The sequence below is a fragment of the Terrapene carolina genome, unplaced genomic scaffold (assembly GCF_002925995.2).
Source record: "Terrapene carolina triunguis isolate 2854851 unplaced genomic scaffold, T_m_triunguis-2.0 Scaffold361, whole genome shotgun sequence".
Lineage (NCBI taxonomy): Eukaryota > Metazoa > Chordata > Testudines > Emydidae > Terrapene > Terrapene triunguis.
This window is the reverse complement of record NW_020664712.1, coordinates 121744-139415: the sequence shown is the minus strand read 5'-3', so window position 1 is coordinate 139415 and position 17672 is coordinate 121744. Positions and strand designations below refer to the sequence as shown.

General features: G+C 48.0%; 1 protein-coding gene across 1 annotated transcript in view; it reads right to left on the bottom strand.

The window, feature by feature from the left end:
* Nucleotides 1-17672, bottom strand: part of LOC115271305 (zinc finger protein 883-like) — a 254910-nt gene that overhangs the window by 226175 nt on the left and 11063 nt on the right. Inside the window, exon 4 of the mRNA XM_029912884.1 lies at nucleotides 4053-4060. Coding sequence (XP_029768744.1) covers nucleotides 4053-4060 — 8 coding nt within the window. The remainder of the gene's footprint in view (nucleotides 1-4052; nucleotides 4061-17672) is intronic.

The following is a 17672-nucleotide window of genomic DNA, read 5'->3' as shown; positions in this document are numbered from 1 at the left end:
AGCTCCCAGCCAGCAGTTTTCCCCTTGCCTTTTTCTTTTTTTGAGCTAACTACAAACAGCCTCAGGTCCCCTTTTCATGTCAGATAAATCTAGTATTGACTGATGATCACATGCCCCTCCTTTCCTGTCTAGGCAGGGTCTGGGTATGAGGAATCAGAAAATCACAATAAGAAATGTCTAAGCCAGCCTTTCAACACACAGCACCACTTTTCCCTTTTGAAATAACATTATTTCCTTAAAAAAACGAGGAGTACGTGTGGCACCTGTGGAGGAAAAAGTTTGCTAGGGCCTAAACTTTAGTTGGCTCGGGCCTGAACTTTGGTTCAGACCTGAACATTAGTTAAGTCTATTGTAGGTGAAAGGTTTTTAGAGGCAGAATAGAGGAAAAGTATAAAAGCAGAACTATCTATAATTATAAGGCTTATGATTCATAATGCTGAATTAACGGTTTTGGGGGAAGTCTGGAAATCGCAGTAGGATAGACTGTAAAAAAACAGGAAAGCTTGCTAAGCTATATTCCTTTTATGGAGAGTGTATTCCAAATATGGCAATAATGCTGATAAGAAAGTATGTATTACATAATTGTGGTTTTATGCTATATAAGCTGTGTGAAATTCTGTAATCAGGGGGATTGCTAGTTTACTGGTACCCCCCATGCATGCATGAAAATAAAAAGGCCTCAGGCGATTCTGATCCAAACACAACGCGTGGTCATTTTTTCCACAACACACCTTAGAGACTGACAAATTTATTTGGGCATAAGCTTTCATGGACTAAAACCCACTTTATCAGATGCATGGAGTGGAAAATACAGTAGGCAGGTACAAATAATCAGCACATGAAAAGATGGAAGTTGCCTTACAGACTGGGGGGGACAGTGCTAATGAGGCCAATTCAATTAGGGTGGATGTGGCCCATTTCCAACAGTTGACAAGAAGGGGTAAATAGCAAAAGAGGGGAAATTACTTTTTGTAGTGCTAATGAGGCCAATTCAATCATGGTGGATGTGGCCCATTCCCAACAGTTGACAGAGGGGAAATTATTTTTTGTAGTGAACCATCCAATCCCAGTCTTTATTTAGGCCTAATTTGATGGTGTCCAGTTTGCAAATTAATTCCAGTTCTGCAGTTTCTTATTGAAGTCTGTTTTTGAAGGTTTTTTTGTTGAAGAATGGCCACTTTTAAGTCTATTATTGAGTGTCTAGGGAGATTGAAGTGCTCTCCTACTGGTTTTTGAATGTTACAATTCTCCATGTCTGATTTGTGTCCATTTATTCTTTTGCATAGTGACTGTTCGGTTTGTCCAATGTATATGGCAGAGGGGCATTGCTGGTACATGATGTCATATATCACATTAGTAGATGTGCAGGTGAACGAGCCTCTGATGATGTGGCTGATGTGGTTAGGTCCTATGATGGTGTCCCTTGAATAGAGGGAAATGTTAGTTTGTTCTCTCTTCCTGTTCTATCTAAACTAACAGGAAGAGACTTTTTCTGCATAAGATCGTTGAGAGGCAAGAGAGTGCATTTCATTTTGGGCTCATCATATACACAAAAAAGCACGCTTAAGGCAGCAAGATCAAGTACCCAATGTGGAGCTCAAACCCACAACCCTGAGATTAAAAGGTCTCATACTCTACTGACTGAGCTAGCCAGTTGTCTATAATGCCTTTTCAAAGGCACAATCACAGTGTAGAAGGAGCCCTAAGGCTGCTTCTTTGCAAGTTGAGATTCCTTTTCTGACATTTGCCTTCTGTCTTTGTTCCTTTGCTCTCCAGCTAGCAAACAGGGGCTATTAGAAAGCTGGTTAGAAGCTGGTTTCTAGACCCAAGAGCTGGGGTTGATTTACCAGCTCATCAGAGAAAATAGCATGGGAGGGTAGAAGTTAATATTCTCCCACCAGGGGGAGATGATGTTGACTCATATAGTGGGGGAGAGTCAGAAAAAGCTTCTCAGTTTTTAGAGATGGGACAGATAAGCCGGTTCCCCCCAAGCCACACACACATTTTTGCAGGATATCAGACCACCTGGGGAGAAGCTCCTCAAAGGAAATGTGGCCCCAGGAGTGTCAGAGAAAGGAAACACTGTTTGCCTTAAGAGGTGGGTGAGGGAAACCTGTAGGTCCTTAGGTCCCTCTAGCATCTGATGAAACCATTTGTGGGAAAGGGTCTGGGGTAGCCAAGGAGGACAAGGAGAGGACAGAAGGGCTTGCAGCTGGTGTGCAATCCCCAGGCTCCTGGTGGCCCAAGAGAAGCAGGGTTCAGCACTTTGTCGGCTTCCTGAGAGCGCAGAGCTGACAAAATGAGAGCTACACTGGGGGCAGCTAAAGCCAAGGGACCTGTTATAATGAATCAGCATCCCATCAGGTGACATCAAACCCTCTCTGGGTTTCTATCCCAGAAATACTGTCCGCTCGATGATTTTTCCCCTGACAGAGCCCCCAGATTATAAACAGAAGAAGTGAAGAGGATTGCACTGGGGTAAATGAAAGCAGAGGAGAATTGCTCCTCTGGTGATTTTTTATTTTGCTCCTGTGATGCTGATGGAGGAACCGGAAGCATAATTTGAGTTTGTGACACCCTGCTGTCCATTTTTGGGGCTCAGCTTGTGACACTGAGCACAGGAGATCGTTCACTCTCTGTTCTTGTCCCTTCAGGGCAATGGAGAATGCACCAGCATCTGACATTGGTGAAGTAGGAGGCTGAGAAAAACAACACTGGCTGTCAGAAAAAAACAGCCCTACCTGGTGCTTTAAGCAGAAGGTTTTGGTGTTTTAACAGCCATAGCCTGGGTTCAATTCCCCCTAGAAAATAGAAGTTTTTCAATGAGAAGCTCCATTCATTTCGCCTTTCAAATTGAAAGGAAAAGAGGGCTGCTTGTCCTTATCAACATGGCAAAGAATATTCTCAGTAAATATTTTTAAAAGGTGCTGACTCGATCTGCAGATGTCATTTCATTTGTATTTACAATGGAATGATTCTCTAGGATAGACAGGAATTCTTCAGTTTGACTCGGATTCCACAGGAATACGAGAAGCAATAGTGTCTAAATAGTACCTGCCTTTTTTCAGAGAACAGCAATGTCCAAGTTTTCCATGAACATTTCCCTTCCAGCACCTCAGGCCCCATTCAATAATACAAGAAACTGAAATGCAGTGAAATACACGGAAAGTTTCTCACCATAGGATTCACTGACCAGGCCGGGGGGAAAGTTTTGCCAGAACACTTGGGTATAATATCCCTCCCTGACCTTAAATGGAAAGCAAGGGGATAACTCTCAGAGCACATAACCACAGCTTATGAGTCTCACATTCTACACTGTCAATGTACTGTACCCTTCTCCCTCCACCTGTATATTGAACTGCCAAGCCTGCCTCCCCTCAAGCCATGCCAAGACTCTTCTGGATATAGAGCTTGGAATTTACCCAGCTAGATGCCCTGAATGCACTACTTTTGAAGTTGTTTGAATTCTCTCCAACTTCTCTCATACAAATGCTAAGTAGTTGTGTGACGAACTGGGTCTGTTCTTACTGTGGTCTGTGAATGCTGACAGGGGAGTGTGGCTGGGATAGCCGGCATTGGGGGATGGGAGACTGACTGAAAATACCTGAGCCTGTAACATGAGAACCCAGGAGGGGGCTGGGACCAGGTGACACCTTTGCCCGGGAGACTGAACAAAGGCTGTGGGAGGGGTCGCTGAAGGGGGAGTCTGGGAAGCTGGCTGGTGAGGTGGCTGGAAGGCAGGGAGGGCTCTGACCCCAGGAGGTGGGCTGGGGTGCCCAAGGACCCCAAGATGGACCTAACTGTGGGGTATCCTGTTGTCTGTGCCTGCAAGGCCTGTCTTGGACTGTATTCCTGTCATCTAAATAAACCTTCTGCTTTACTGGCTGGCTGAGAGTCATGGTGAATCGCAGGATGCCGGGGGTGCAGGGCTCTGAGTCCCCCCATGCTCCGTGACAACTGGTGGCAGGGGTGGGATCTACTGCACCCCGTGGACGGCGCTTCCTGCAGTAAGTGACTGGGGAGAAGTAAAACGAAGGGGGATTGACGGGGACCAGGCGTGCTGAAGAGTCAGAGAGAGACGGTTATCACCCCTGGGAGTGTGTGACCAGCGAGAAGGACTTTTGCAGTAACAGGGTCCCCCGGGGGATCGCAGCGAGTGGTCCCAGGGGCGGAGGAGTCTGCAGCTCGACCCTGGCAGAGAGGTGGTGACCTCGAGAAGGGCTGGCACACTAGGGGTCTCCCTGGAAACTGTGGGGAGCGGTGAGCACACAGGCCTGTGAGTGGCCAGCAGGAAGATGTATGCCAAGCGGCTTAAGAGCGACCTGGTGGAGCTGTGCAAGCAGAGGGGGGTGCGCAATGGGAGGCTCACCAAAGAACAGCTCATTGCCCAGCTGGAGAAGGGAGATCGCGCAAATGAACTGATCCCTGTCTCTGAGGGAAGCAGCCTGGCAAATGCAGCGCAGGTCCCAGTGTCTGTCCCAGCTGGGAGTGGTCAGCCGGCTGCTGAGGGCTTCCCGAGACCCCTCCTTCCTATGCCTAGGGGAAGGGTGGGGAGGAGCCCAGCAAATACCGAGGGCGCAGTGACCCCCCGGCCAGCAGGGGATCCTCCCGGCAATGCTCGCCGGCCAGCAGGGGATCCTCCCGGCCACGCGCGGCATCCGTGGAGCGGAATGGGCTGGGATGGGAGATAGAGCTAAAACTGAGAGAGCTGGAGGATCGTGAACAACAGAGACAGCATGAAGAGAGACAGAGGCATCATGAACAGGAGGAGAATGAGAGACAGAGGCATCATGAACTGGAACGGGCGAGGCTGAAGGGCCGGGTGACCCCGGCTGCGGTGAGTGAGGGGGAACCCAGGACTGCACAGAGCTTTGATAAGTGCATCCTGGCCCCACGTAAGGAGGGGGAGGACATGGATGACTTCCTGGATGCCTTTGAGACGGCCTGCGAGCTACACCAGGTTGATCCTGCGGACAGACTCCGGGTTCTCACCCCCTTACTGGACCCCAAATCCGTGGCATTGTACCGCCAACTGGACGAGGTGGAGAAAGGGGACTACGAACTATTCAAAAAGGCCCTGCTACGTGAGTTTGGGCTGACTCCTGAGATGTACCGGGAAAGGTTCCGGAGTCAGGATAAAACCCCTGAGATCTCATATCTGCAACTAGCCGTCCGCATGGAGGGATACGCCAGCAAGTGGGCAGATGGGGCCCGGACGAAGGAGGACCTGGTTAAACTGCTGGTATTGGAGCAACTGTATGAGCGGTGCCCATCCGACCTGAGGCTGTGGTTGGTGGACAAAAAACCAGAGAACCCGCGACATGCAGGCCGGCTGGCCGATGAGTTTGTGAAGAGCCGGTCAGGGGCTGGCAGGGAGGAGTCCCAAAGGAGCAGGCCCGCTGCGATGCAGAGAGAGAGTCACCCGGGTACCTCCCAAAAGGGGAATGTGGGGAATCCCCTCCCATGGGGAATGCCCAGGGTCAGGGACAACCGACCAGCTCGAGGGGACACATGGGACATGGTCTGCTATCACTGTGACCAGAGAGGTCACATACGGGCCCAGTGCCCCAGACTCAGGGACAGACTGAGCAGACCAGACCCACAGAGGGTTGACTGGGTAGAGACCCAGCCGGGCGAGAGGAGGCACTCCCAGGGAAGGGGGGCTGGCAGAATACCATCTGCTAAGGAGGAAGGAGAGCTCCAGGCCAGCTCCTCTGGGGGGCTGGATGCTCTAGACTCAGGGTTTTTGGTTTATACGGTGGGCGCGGGGCGGTCCCTCCGGAGAGAGTACCTTGTTCCCCTGGAGGTGGATGGGAGGAAGGTCGATGGATACTGGGATACGGGTGCAGAGGTGACACTGGTCCGGCCCGAGGTGGTGGCTTCAGATCGGATGGTGCCCAACACCTTCCTGACTCTGACGGGGGTGGGTGGGACCCCATTCAAGGTACCTGTGGCAAGGGTACGCCTGAAGTGGGGGCCCAAGGAGGGCCCCAAGGATGTGGGGGTACACCCGTATTTGCCCACTGAGGTGTTGATGGGGGGGGACCTGGAGGACTGGCCAAGCAACCCCCAGAATGCACTGGTTGTGACCCGCAGTCAGAGCCGGCGAGGAGCACTGCGCCCTGACCTTGGGGAGGGTGCCTTGCCCGAGGCGCAGGACCCTAACCTGGTGGGGAGAGAACACCTAGGGACACGGCTCAGGGAGGCTGCGGCTTCAGACCCAGCCAGCGAGAGAGAGCAGGTGGCCATCCCTGTCCCAGCTGGTGAGTTCCAGGCCGAGGTGCAGAAAGATCCCTCCTTGCGGAAGATAAGGGACCTGGCCGACCTCAGTGCGGTACAGACCATGGGGAGAGGTGGCCGGAAAAGGTTCCTGTGGGAGAAGGGGTTCCTGTACCGAGAATAGGCTCCCCCAGGGAAAATGGAGTCAGGGGGGATCAGGAGGCAGCTGGTGGTACCCCAGAAGTATCGCCGCCAGCTGCTGTACCGGGCCCATGACATTCCCCTCTCAGGGCACCAGGGAACCTGGCGTACCCAGCAGAGGCTGCTACGGAGCTTTTACTGGCCTGGGGTCTTTGTTACTGTCCGGCAGTACTGCCGATCCTGTGACTCCTGTCAGAGGGGGAGGAAGGCCCGGGACAAGGGGAAAACGGCTTTAGGACCCTTGCCCAGCATAGAGGAGCCTTTCCAGAGGGTGGCCAAGGTTAAAAGGGGGGCTCTGAACCAAGAGAGCCCGAAGCACAGACCTCCAGACTGGAGCGCTGGGGGAAGACCACAGCCCAGTTGGCACCCCAGGGGTATTGGGGTGGGAAAAGGGCACAGGCCGCATAAACCTTCCCACATGCGAACTACGAATGCCCTCGAACACCCCCGACCTAAGGGGGGGCGTGAAACTGGAGGGGCCTGGTGTAATTCTCACCAAGGAATGGGAGGGATGCGGGGGCATCCATGGGAACGGGGGTAGGTTCGAACTTCCCCGGGTCACTGGCTAAAGTGACCCCGCTCAGTTCGGTCTCGAAGGGTGGAGACGTGACGAACTGGGTCTGTTCTTACTGTGGTCTGTGAATGCTGACAGGGGAGTGTGGCTGGGATAGCCGGCATTGGGGGATGGGAGACTGACTGAAAATACCTGAGCCTGTAACATGAGAACCCAGGAGGGGGCTGGGACCAGGTGACACCTTTGCCCGGGAGACTGAACAAAGGCTGTGGGAGGGGTCGCTGAAGGGGGAGTCTGGGAAGCTGGCTGGTGAGGTGGCTGGAAGGCAGGGAGGGCTCTGACCCCAGGAGGTGCCCAAGGACCCCAAGATGGACCTAACTGTGGGGTATCCTGTTGTCTGTGCCTGCAAGGCCTGTCTTGGACTGTATTCCTGTCATCTAAATAAACCTTCTGCTTTACTGGCTGGCTGAGAGTCATGGTGAATCGCAGGACGCCGGGGGTGCAGGGCCCTGAGTCCCCCCATACTCCGTGACAAGTTGGTGTTGTAATGTTACAGGAGAGGTTGAAATTAGGCTATTTCTTCAGGTAGAAGACAATGATTGTGTCAGGAGGGGAATTTGAACGCATGCCTCCATATGGAGCCCAGAACAACAAATGACAGAAAGACACAACCTTGTAGCTGTTGTGTTAGACCATGCAGCCAGCCTGATGCGGTTAGTTAAGTGATTTATCAATCTTAGTTTTCTTTACCTTGTTATGAACTCTTCAGGGAGGCAGAGATGGCACATCTCTTTCAACTTCTAGACACCTTCTGAAGCAGAGCTGATTTTTATATGTAGTCTCCCTGCTCACTTTTTAAGAGAGTAAGAGATGGTTGCTAGCATTCTGAGAAAGCAATGTTGAACCTCAAACTCCTGCATTGTGGGCCAGATGGCCAAGCAACCAGCACCCACAACTTCTACCACCTTTTGTTTTCAAAATAGCTCAACCCTCAGTGTGTTCAGCCTTTCTGAAAACCTGGCCAAAATTTTTGTTGCCTAAGTGGGAGCTGAGTTCTTCTGAAAATCTGGATCTAGGGGTGGGTGTGAGACCTTCTGAAAGTTCTAGCCCATGTGTCTGGAAGCTCTAAGAACCTTCAGAACTTTTATCATGTGCTAGAACCTGATGAGAAAACCTTCCTTCTGCAGAATTCAGCAGAGATTTTCTCATTGACTTACAGTCACAATGTTTCCCAATTTTAGGTATCAACAAAATGCATTTATTGTATTTTTATATGCAATGTTAAACAAACATCCCTAGTTGGGTAGAGGGATAGAAGTAGATCTGCCACTACACCACATTTCCTTTCATCAGTAGCTACCTGAGCAAGGTAGTAACCAGTGGTCAACAGGTGAAAGGCCCATCGTCTATGCTTAGAGCACTTCAGCAGCTAGACTTCAGGAATGGAAGAGGCTAATGGTCACTTTCTCAGGGATGGTTACTTCCAAAGACTTGTATATAGAGTGGGATGAAAGTTTTTTGGATGAATATTTTATTTGCTGAAATATTTTGGTTAACCCAAAATGATTTTTTGGTTTTGTTTCAGCAAGAAAATTGGAAAAAATATTCATCTTGGGTCAACCTGAATGTCTATTATTGTTATTATAAGGTTGGTTAGGCTAGCTAGCAAGGGGAAAAAATAATTTGCACATGTCCATTTGTGTAAAAGGGCATGCAGCCTGGACTTTGAGGTGCACAGTTGAAACATGCCCACATTCTGCTACTAGTCAGTGGGAAACTGATTTTCATATGGTCTCCCAAGCCCTTCCCAACATCATGTAGAAGATGGGTGAATCAGGAAAAAAACATGGATTTGTTTAAATTGCAAGTGAATAACTGAAGTTTTTTTCACATAAAGACACTTTTCCCTGACTGGGAATTGAACCCAGGCAGTGGCAGTGCCACATCCTAACCACTAGACCACCAGGGAGGTGAAGACATTGTTTTTCTTCTCACTTATGCTACACTTTCTTAGGCTACTTTCTGTCCAATTTCTGAAGCTTCTCCTTTGTCCATTCCCTGATGGGCTAAGAGCAGAGAGTTCAGGAACCCCTGTGCTCAGGGTTACAATGTGAGCCCAACCCAAGCCACTGAAACAAACTGAAATGATGCTTCAGCTTTCTCCAGCAGGATCACAGAGCAACACACAGAAAACCCATGAGGAACAATCCTCCTCTGCCTTCATTTACCCTATCGCAACCCTCTCAGCAGCTGACCTGGAAGCTCTTTTAGGAAGGACACTGAGTTGATAGGAGCTCTGGCATAGAGACCAAGGGAGGGGTGGTGCTCCCCCTTGGTGTGAACTGATCACATTCTGACTCCATGTAATAGGGCTCTGAGCTTTTCCATCTTGTGAGTTCTGTGTCCTCAGCAAGCAGCCAAAGTGCTGAACCCCCCGGACCCTTCTGCTGGGAGCATGGTGATTGCACAACAGCTACAAGCCCTTTTCCCCTCTTCTTATCCTCCTTGGCTTCCCCAGACCTTCCCCACAAATGGTTATATCAGACGCTGGAGGGATCTAAGTACCTGCAGGTTTCCCTCACCCATCTCTTAAGGCAAATAGTGATTCCCTTCTCTGACACTCTTGGGCCCGGGCTTCTTTTGAGTTTTTCCCCAGGGGGACCTGATTCCCTATGGAAATGTATGTGTGGCATGTGGGGAACCAACCTGTCTGCCCCCTCTCTGGGACCTGAGAAGCTTTTTTTGACTCTGCCCCACTAGATGAGTCCAACAGCACCTCCCCCTGGTGGGAGAATCCTAAATTCCATCCTCCCACACTGGTTACTCTGACCAGCAGATTGCGACAGCATGCTAAATCAACCCCAGCTCTCTGGTCTAGAAAGCAGCATCTAACCAGCCTTGTAACAGCTCTGGTTTGCTCACTGGAGACATAACGAACCAGGAAAGAAGGCAAATGTCAGAAAGGGAACCTCAGCTTGCAAATAAACGCTTTCAGAGCTCCTTCTACATGGAGACTGGGCAGCTGAACAGACTCAAACCTGGCTAGCTCAGTTGGTAGCACACAACACTTTAAATCCCATGGTTGTCTATTCAAGCCCCATGTTGGGTGGTAGTGACAGCCACTCTTCCGCTTATATTCACAACCGAAAATGAAATAAACTCGCTGTCCTCTCTACCATCTTAGGCAGGTAATGTTGCTTCCTCTCTCTGAGCTTCAGTAAAACATGAAGAGAGAGCAAACTGACATTTGCATCCTCTGTTGAGAGAGGATTTTCTCCTCTTCCATTGTACCCCAGGCAAGAGAGAGGATAATAACCATTTAACAGATAATTCCAGAGAGAAAAGTTTGTTCATTATAAATAGGACGATGATCAATTGTTCTCCATGTCCACTGAAGGTAGGACAAGAAGTAATGGGCTTAATCTGCAGCCAGGGAGATTCACATTAGATGTTGGGAAGAGCTTTCTAACTATAAGGGTAGTTAAGCTCTAGAATAGGCTCCCAAGGGTGTCTGTGGAGTCTCTGTCCTCAGAGGTTTTTAACAACAGGTTGAACAAACCTCTGTCAAGGATAGTCTGCATATACTTGGTCCCATAGACAAATGGTGCCTCCCCATACTGAGGAGGCAGCAGCTAAAGGGGAGGACATATGACTTCCCCATGTGTCTTCTGCCCGCAGCCTGGGGCGCCCACTCTCTCCCCTCCCCACGATACCTGTGGTGGTGGGGGGAAGAGGTGCTCTGTCCTCCCGCTGCGCTGGCTCCTTGTGTTTGGCTGCTCCTGCCAGGCCCAGGTGGGGAGAGGGACAGAGCCGCTCCCGGTTGCTGCTCCATGCAGTGTAGCCAGCTGCTTGGGAGAGAGGCCAGCTGGGATGGGGTAGCAGCAGCAGCCCATTCCCTGCCCAGGTTCAGCTTCCGGGGACAGGGGCTGAGCGTGGCAGATGGATGGAGGGGCTCTGATTCGCTTGGCCACTGTCCCTGGAAGCAAAGTCTGGGTGGGAGGCAGCCCCCCACTGCCGCAGCCAGGCGCTGTTCCAGGCAGCTGCTGCACTGCACCGGGCAGCGTACCAGTGTGGCCGCAAGAGGCTCTGGCTCCACCCCTTCTGCTCTGCTTCTGGCTCCGTCCTTCCGCTCCCTGCCTGGGCCGGCTGCTGGGGGCACTTGACCCCACATGCCCCCGACGCATTGTCTCCGCTTGGCCCTGCCTCAGCAGAGAGGGCTGGGTTTCATGACCTCTCCAGTTCCCTTGTAGCCATACATCTCTATGATTCTACGCCATAGCAATATAATAGAAAAACGAACAAAAGTGAAAACACCCCAATATAACATCTAACAATTCAGCATGAAATGACATTCCACAGCACAAAGTGACAATACGTAGGAGTACAAAGCCCTACAATTCAGCACCATGCAAATGAACGCACCATAAGGCAAAATGACACACTGCAAAAGAACTCAGCTCAAACCAACGCAACACAAGGCAGTGCAAAACTGATACAACACCTAACAATGCATCAGAGTGCAAAGTGACACTATGCAAAACAGCTCAGCATGGAACGACACTGCACAAAACCATACAGTAGAATCATATAGAATGGTAGGGCAGTGAGGGACCCTGAGAGTCAGGACCAAGTATCCCTAGGCCATCCCTGATAGGTCTTTTTATAACCTCTTCTTAAAATCCTCCAATGAAGGAGATTCTGAAAGTTTCCATTGAGGCCTATGCCATGCAATGGACAATGCTTGGCTTGTGGTTAAGGGCCAGGCTGTGACTCAGAAAATTTGGATTCAGTTCCCAGTTTGACCCCATTCTTTTCTGTGCAAACATGGACAAATTACATCACATCTTCGGGCCTCAGTTTCCCCATATGTAAAAAGGGAACCACCCTCCCACACTTTGTCTATTTTGCCTCTGAGCTGTTGGCAGCAAGGACTCTCTCTCTCACTATGAGTTGTATAACACCTGGCAGAATCAGGGCCCCCACCCTCGGTCAGGGTCTCTGCAGTGCTTGGCACAACTGGGGCACCCACTCTTGGACGGGGTATCTGCACTGCCCAACACAACAGGGCCCCAATCTAAGAGCCCAATGAGGATACAAAAATCTCCCCTTTCATTTATTTATTTTAAAAAGTCCATTTTTAGCCTTCAAGTTCAGGCAGAAAACATGGCCCAAGAGTCTCAGAAAAACCAAGAAAGTAATAATATTACCCCCAAAAGGTAGCATTTTTAAACATCTCATGATTTTTAAACTGCCCTCTGGATTTTTGAGTCCCGACTCCTAGTTACTGAGTGTTGGGAGCTGCATAAATCATGTGTATTGAAGTGAATAACCACCTGCCTGGTTCCTGCTATGGGAGATGTTATTTACCTGTAGCCGACTGCCCAAGCCAGAAGCTGACGGAGCATACAGAAGGCTGAGAGAGGCTCCTAGGAATGAGACTCTGCTTTGCCCTGCTAAGTAGAGCTGCTTATAGTCTCTGCAACAGGGCTTCAGTCACTCGACCCAATTCCATCACCCTGACTCTTCTCTTCTGCAGACTCAATAAGACCAGTTCCCTCAGCCTCTCCTCATAAATCATGTGCCCCAACCCCCTGATCATTTGTTGCCCTCTGCTGGACTCTCTCCAATTTGTTCACATCCTTTCTGTAGTGGGAGGCCCAAACCTGGATGCAGTTCTCCAGATGTGGCCTCACCAGTGCCGAATAGAGGGGAATAATCACTTCCCTCGATCTGCTGGCAATGCTCCTACTAATGCAGCCCGATATGCTGTTAGCCTTCTTGGCAACAAGGGCACACTGCTGACTCATATCCAGCTTCTCATCCACTGTAACCCCCAGGTCCTTTTCTGCAGAACTGCCGCTTAGCCAGTCAATCCCCAGCCTGTAGCGGTACATGGGATTCTTCCGTCCTAAGTGCAGGACTCTGCACTTCTCCTTGTTGAACCTCCTCAGATTTCTTTTGGCCCAATCCTCTAATTTTTCTAAGTCGCTTGGACCCTATACTGTGATGGGTTGGATCACAGAAACCTCCTTCGGAGCTGCCACCCAATGTATCAAGACTACCTCTATCCCTGTTTTCCCTGCCAGCTCAGGACTCCAGCACCCTGTCTTGCTGAGCCAGACACTCCCATCTGTTCCAGCACAGACCCAGGGTCTGAATTACTTGCCCCAAAGCTGCAGGTTTACCTGAAAACAGCTTACAGAAGTGTGCTTGTCTTTAGCACTCAGATGCCCAACTCCCAATGGGTTCTAAACCTAAATAAATCCGTTTTACCCTGTATAAAGCTTATGCAGAGTAAACTCATAAATTGTTCGTCCTCTATAACACTGATAGAGAGATATGCACAGTTGTTTGCTCCCCCAGGTATTAATACATACTCTGAGTTAATTACTAAGTAAAAAGTGATTTTATTAAATACAGAAAGTAGGATGTAAGTGGTTCCAAGTAGTGACAGACAGAACAAAGTAAGTCACCAAGCAAAATAAAATAAAATGCGCAAATCTATGTCTAATCAAACTAAAAAGAGATAAGATCCTCACTAGTTCCAGAATGCTCCCTTTTACAGGCTAATCTCCTTTTAGCCTGGGTCCAGCAATTACTCACACCCCCTGTAGTTACTGTCCTTTGTTCCAGTTTCCTTCACGTATCCTGGGGGGGTGGAGAGGCTCCTTCTTTAGCCAGCTGAAGACAAAATGGAGGGGTCTCCCCCAGGTTTAAATAGACTCTCTCTTGTGGGTGGAGACCCCTCTCCTCCCTCCTATGCAAAGTCCAGCTCCAAGATTGAGTTTTGGAGTCACCTGGGCAAGTCACATGTCCCTGCATGACTCAATCTTTACAGGCTGAAGCCATTGTCCACATGGTGTCTTGTATGTCTCCAGGAAGACTTCTTATATGGATTGGAGCATTCCAAGATGCATTGTTCCCCAAGTGCTTCCTGATCAGGTACTTAACCTTGTGAATCCATCCTAAAGAAACTGACCAAATGCCTTACAAAGCTTACTTAGAAACCAAGCAAGTATACAGCCCATATTCTTAACCTCAAGTAGAAAATGATATATGTGTACAAATAGGATGAATAGATATAGTAGACCATAATCTTTATGGAGATACATTACATGGCACAGGCAGCACAACATATTCCAGTTATGTCATACATACATTTATAAGCACACCCCCCACCCCATAAAGCCTTATGGGGTACACTGTCACACCTATCCCTACCCTCCAGCGCTTGGATTCTTTACATGCTTTCACAGAGCTAAGAGCACATGTTCCATGATTTCGTAGGGCAGAGTTTTAGGGCTATTTTGATTCAGTTATCTATGCCAGAGGGTGCCTTCGCTGTGTGGATTTCAGAGGTGGATGCACATTGTGACCCTTCTCAGGGTGCTGAGGGCTGTGAGTCTCCTTGTTGCCACCTGCCACTAGAAAGAGGGACTTTTACATTTGGCAGCTGGATGTCAGCGATGAAACTCACCCAGCCTGTCATACATTCAAGCACCCTCTTCTGAGCTGCAGCAGCCCTGACAGTTGACAATAGAGGAACCCCTGAGTTCCTTCAATGTGTCCCCCTCTGGAGTCCAGCCCCGATCACCAGATATTCAGAGAAATCCCAGATCCTCTCTTCCCGAAGCAATGGTACATACCAGGTTACCAGTTTTACTGTAGACCACTGCTACTGTATCACACACAGCACTTGTGTACAGTTACTGAACAAATGGAAATTTATTTCACAAGGGATAGAGATTTAAACAGAATCAAATGTGAGTGATGGAAACCAACCGTTACCAACAAAACAAAATCACAAAATGCAACCTACACTTTTTAATAGTTACCTTTCCTATCTAAGTAGATTTTCACCTCACACGTCAGTCTATTGCAATGATTGCTAGTCCCTAGAAGCCAGGGCCCTGCCTTTCATAAAGAACCACTGGTCAGTAGGGATCTCCTTGGTGAATGGACCCAGAGTGTTTTTCTCCACCCTGTTATAAACTGAATCAGTCTTTTCTCTTTATTCACAGAAAGGACAATCTCCTCATTGTGATATTGTCCTTTTCACTTTCACAGGGATTCAATGTCTATAGTTTGTCTTTGATGGTTTTCCATTCGTTTTTCCGGGTTGGTGCAAAGATTAACAATTGAGCAATACATCGCATAACTGGTCAGCAAGGAACAGAAGACAATTCCCTCCCACTTGAATGGGCAGTCCCCACCAAGACCTATGACTGGGATGACTCAGTTTCACGACAATACCATAGGGGCATAATTTTCCATGTACTTACATTACTCCTTAAATATGACTCATACACACCTCTTGTAGTGCGTAGGAGTATCAATAATTTACAAGCTTTCAGTAGAGATCTCACTGCTGCGCTTCCTGGATAAATATAATAAAAGCAGTGTATAAGCTGTGGCGAATTTGTCAGGTCTGAGACAGGAGTTGCTTGTGAATAACAATGACCCCCTTTGCCAATTGGCACCAATAAGCTTTTGTCACACATGCACTGAGCTATACAGTCACACCCTGATGTAACAGAAAGGCCAGCACAAAAAATAGAAAAAGGAACAATAAGATACTAAAATAACAATGGTTGGAACTCTCCATTTCTCTCAGTCTTTGCATTCATGGGCACTAAGAGCTGTAGCTACAGTTGAGGAACCAGGCGATCGGACAGCTGGCTCAGCCCTCCATACTAGTACCTTTCTCACATATAGGGAGATGGGTCAAATTTGGAATTGATGTCATGACTCGCTTCCCATAGAAGATCAATCTGTCTAAAGCTATGTCAACACTTCAAACACTGGAAATATTCTTCTGGCAACCTAACACTGTCTACAGTGGGGCTCAGGTCACATTAACTACTTCTCTCAGTGGAGAGGACTTTTCACACCCCTCAGAGATGTGGCTATGTCAACATAGCTTTTCAGCATAGACCAGCCTTTAGATGTCTTAGTGACCTGAAAGGTAATGGACTTCAGACTTTTCCTTCATATTGATGGTTGACGATTGCAGCTTTCCTACCTACTGAACACATCCTGTGACAGATGTCATGTCTTTCCTTTGCAAATTAGAGAAGTGGGGAAGTCAGTAACCCTTACAGTCTAAGTGGGTAAAAACTTATACACCTAGTCTTTTCGAATATTTAATAGAAATAGACTTTGAAACTAAGCAAAAAAAGTTCTATTTGAAACACAAAAAGTTAAAATCTATACAGGACCAATATTCTCTTATACACTCTTTCTCACACACATTCTTCCATCCCAACCATTGGAGTGAGGTTTTCTACCGGATCTTCTTACACTACAGGGGGTAAATTAAATCAAATTAACTTTTCAAGATTAGCCATCATTTCCTGTACAACTAACAAAACAAAAAAACAAGACAAGTATCACTTTTCCAAAATAATTCAGATTATCATACAATTAGTCTCTTATTCTTTAACCAATAACTTCACCTATAATTTCATTTTCATTGGTAACAAGAACATATTCAAAGATCACAAATTCTTATCATATATGTTAGTTTTCTTTTAATGCCCATTGCCAACAACTGAACCCTGGCTCAAGTTGTGGTTTGTCTCAGCGTAGGTCCCAACCACTTCTGTGAGTATATATATCTCAGGATCTTCTGCAATATGTGGCCCATGTGCATCATGAGGAAAAATACCTCTCTTTTCACACTTTTTAATCTTTCAAAGTAGGTGAAGATAGAGGAGAAGTGATGTAAATGCATAAAACACAAGAGAGAACTGTCTGGTCTACACTAAAGACTTTTTTCTTTTTTTCGGTATAACTATATTGCTCAGAGGTGTGAAAAATCCACACCGCTGAGCAATGTAATTACACAGTCCTAACCCCCTGTGTAGATAGTGATACATCAGCAGGAGAGCTTCTCCTGCCAACATAGCCACCTCCACTTGTGGGGGCTACACTAATAAAGTCCGATGGGAGAGATCGCTCCCATTGGCTGAGAGCATCTGTAATAGAAGTGCTACAGCAGCGCAGCTACATTATGCAGCTGCGCCAACATCAGCTTTATTGTGTAACCATAGGATCAGACACAAAACCATAGAATCAGGACTCAACATGCGTGTATCCAGAAGTCTGAAATTGGAGCCTGACACATTAGTTGCCTCCTGGGTTACCATCATTTCTACAGCCTGAAAGTCCTTGTTACCCCATCAGGCAGCCAGTTTGGGATTCACGGGGAAGGAATGTCCTATGAAGCACTCTCTCTTTTCATCCAAACGGTGAAGGATGATTGTTCTCAGTCTAACCCTGGTATCCTCTGGAACTGTAATCAGTGACACTGAACTAGGAAGTGGAGTTGTACAAACAATTTTCCTTGGGTCATTGGTCACCATAGCTTCCTTAACTGGGGTGGAAACCAAGAACTGAGTGTGTATTCTTTCCACCCCAGTTCTTTCCAAATCCTTGGCCTTGGTTAGGGTAAATTTACACTTCTCTGAAGTAGAATCCATTACAAAACCACTCAAAAACTCAGCCATGTTAGTGAGGAATGGCTTCCCGAAGCATGCCCAGCTTTTCTTTAATTAGGTGGCACAGTTCCAGGCAAGGAACTAGATACAGGGCTGGATCATAATCTTTGTTTGTTACCAGAGCTGGAGATTCTACTCAAAAATAGCTATTTTTCTGCAGCTATTAGATTTCCAACATTGATTTTATACACATTTTCAACACCTACAAAGGATAAATTCAACAAAAAACCCACTTCTAT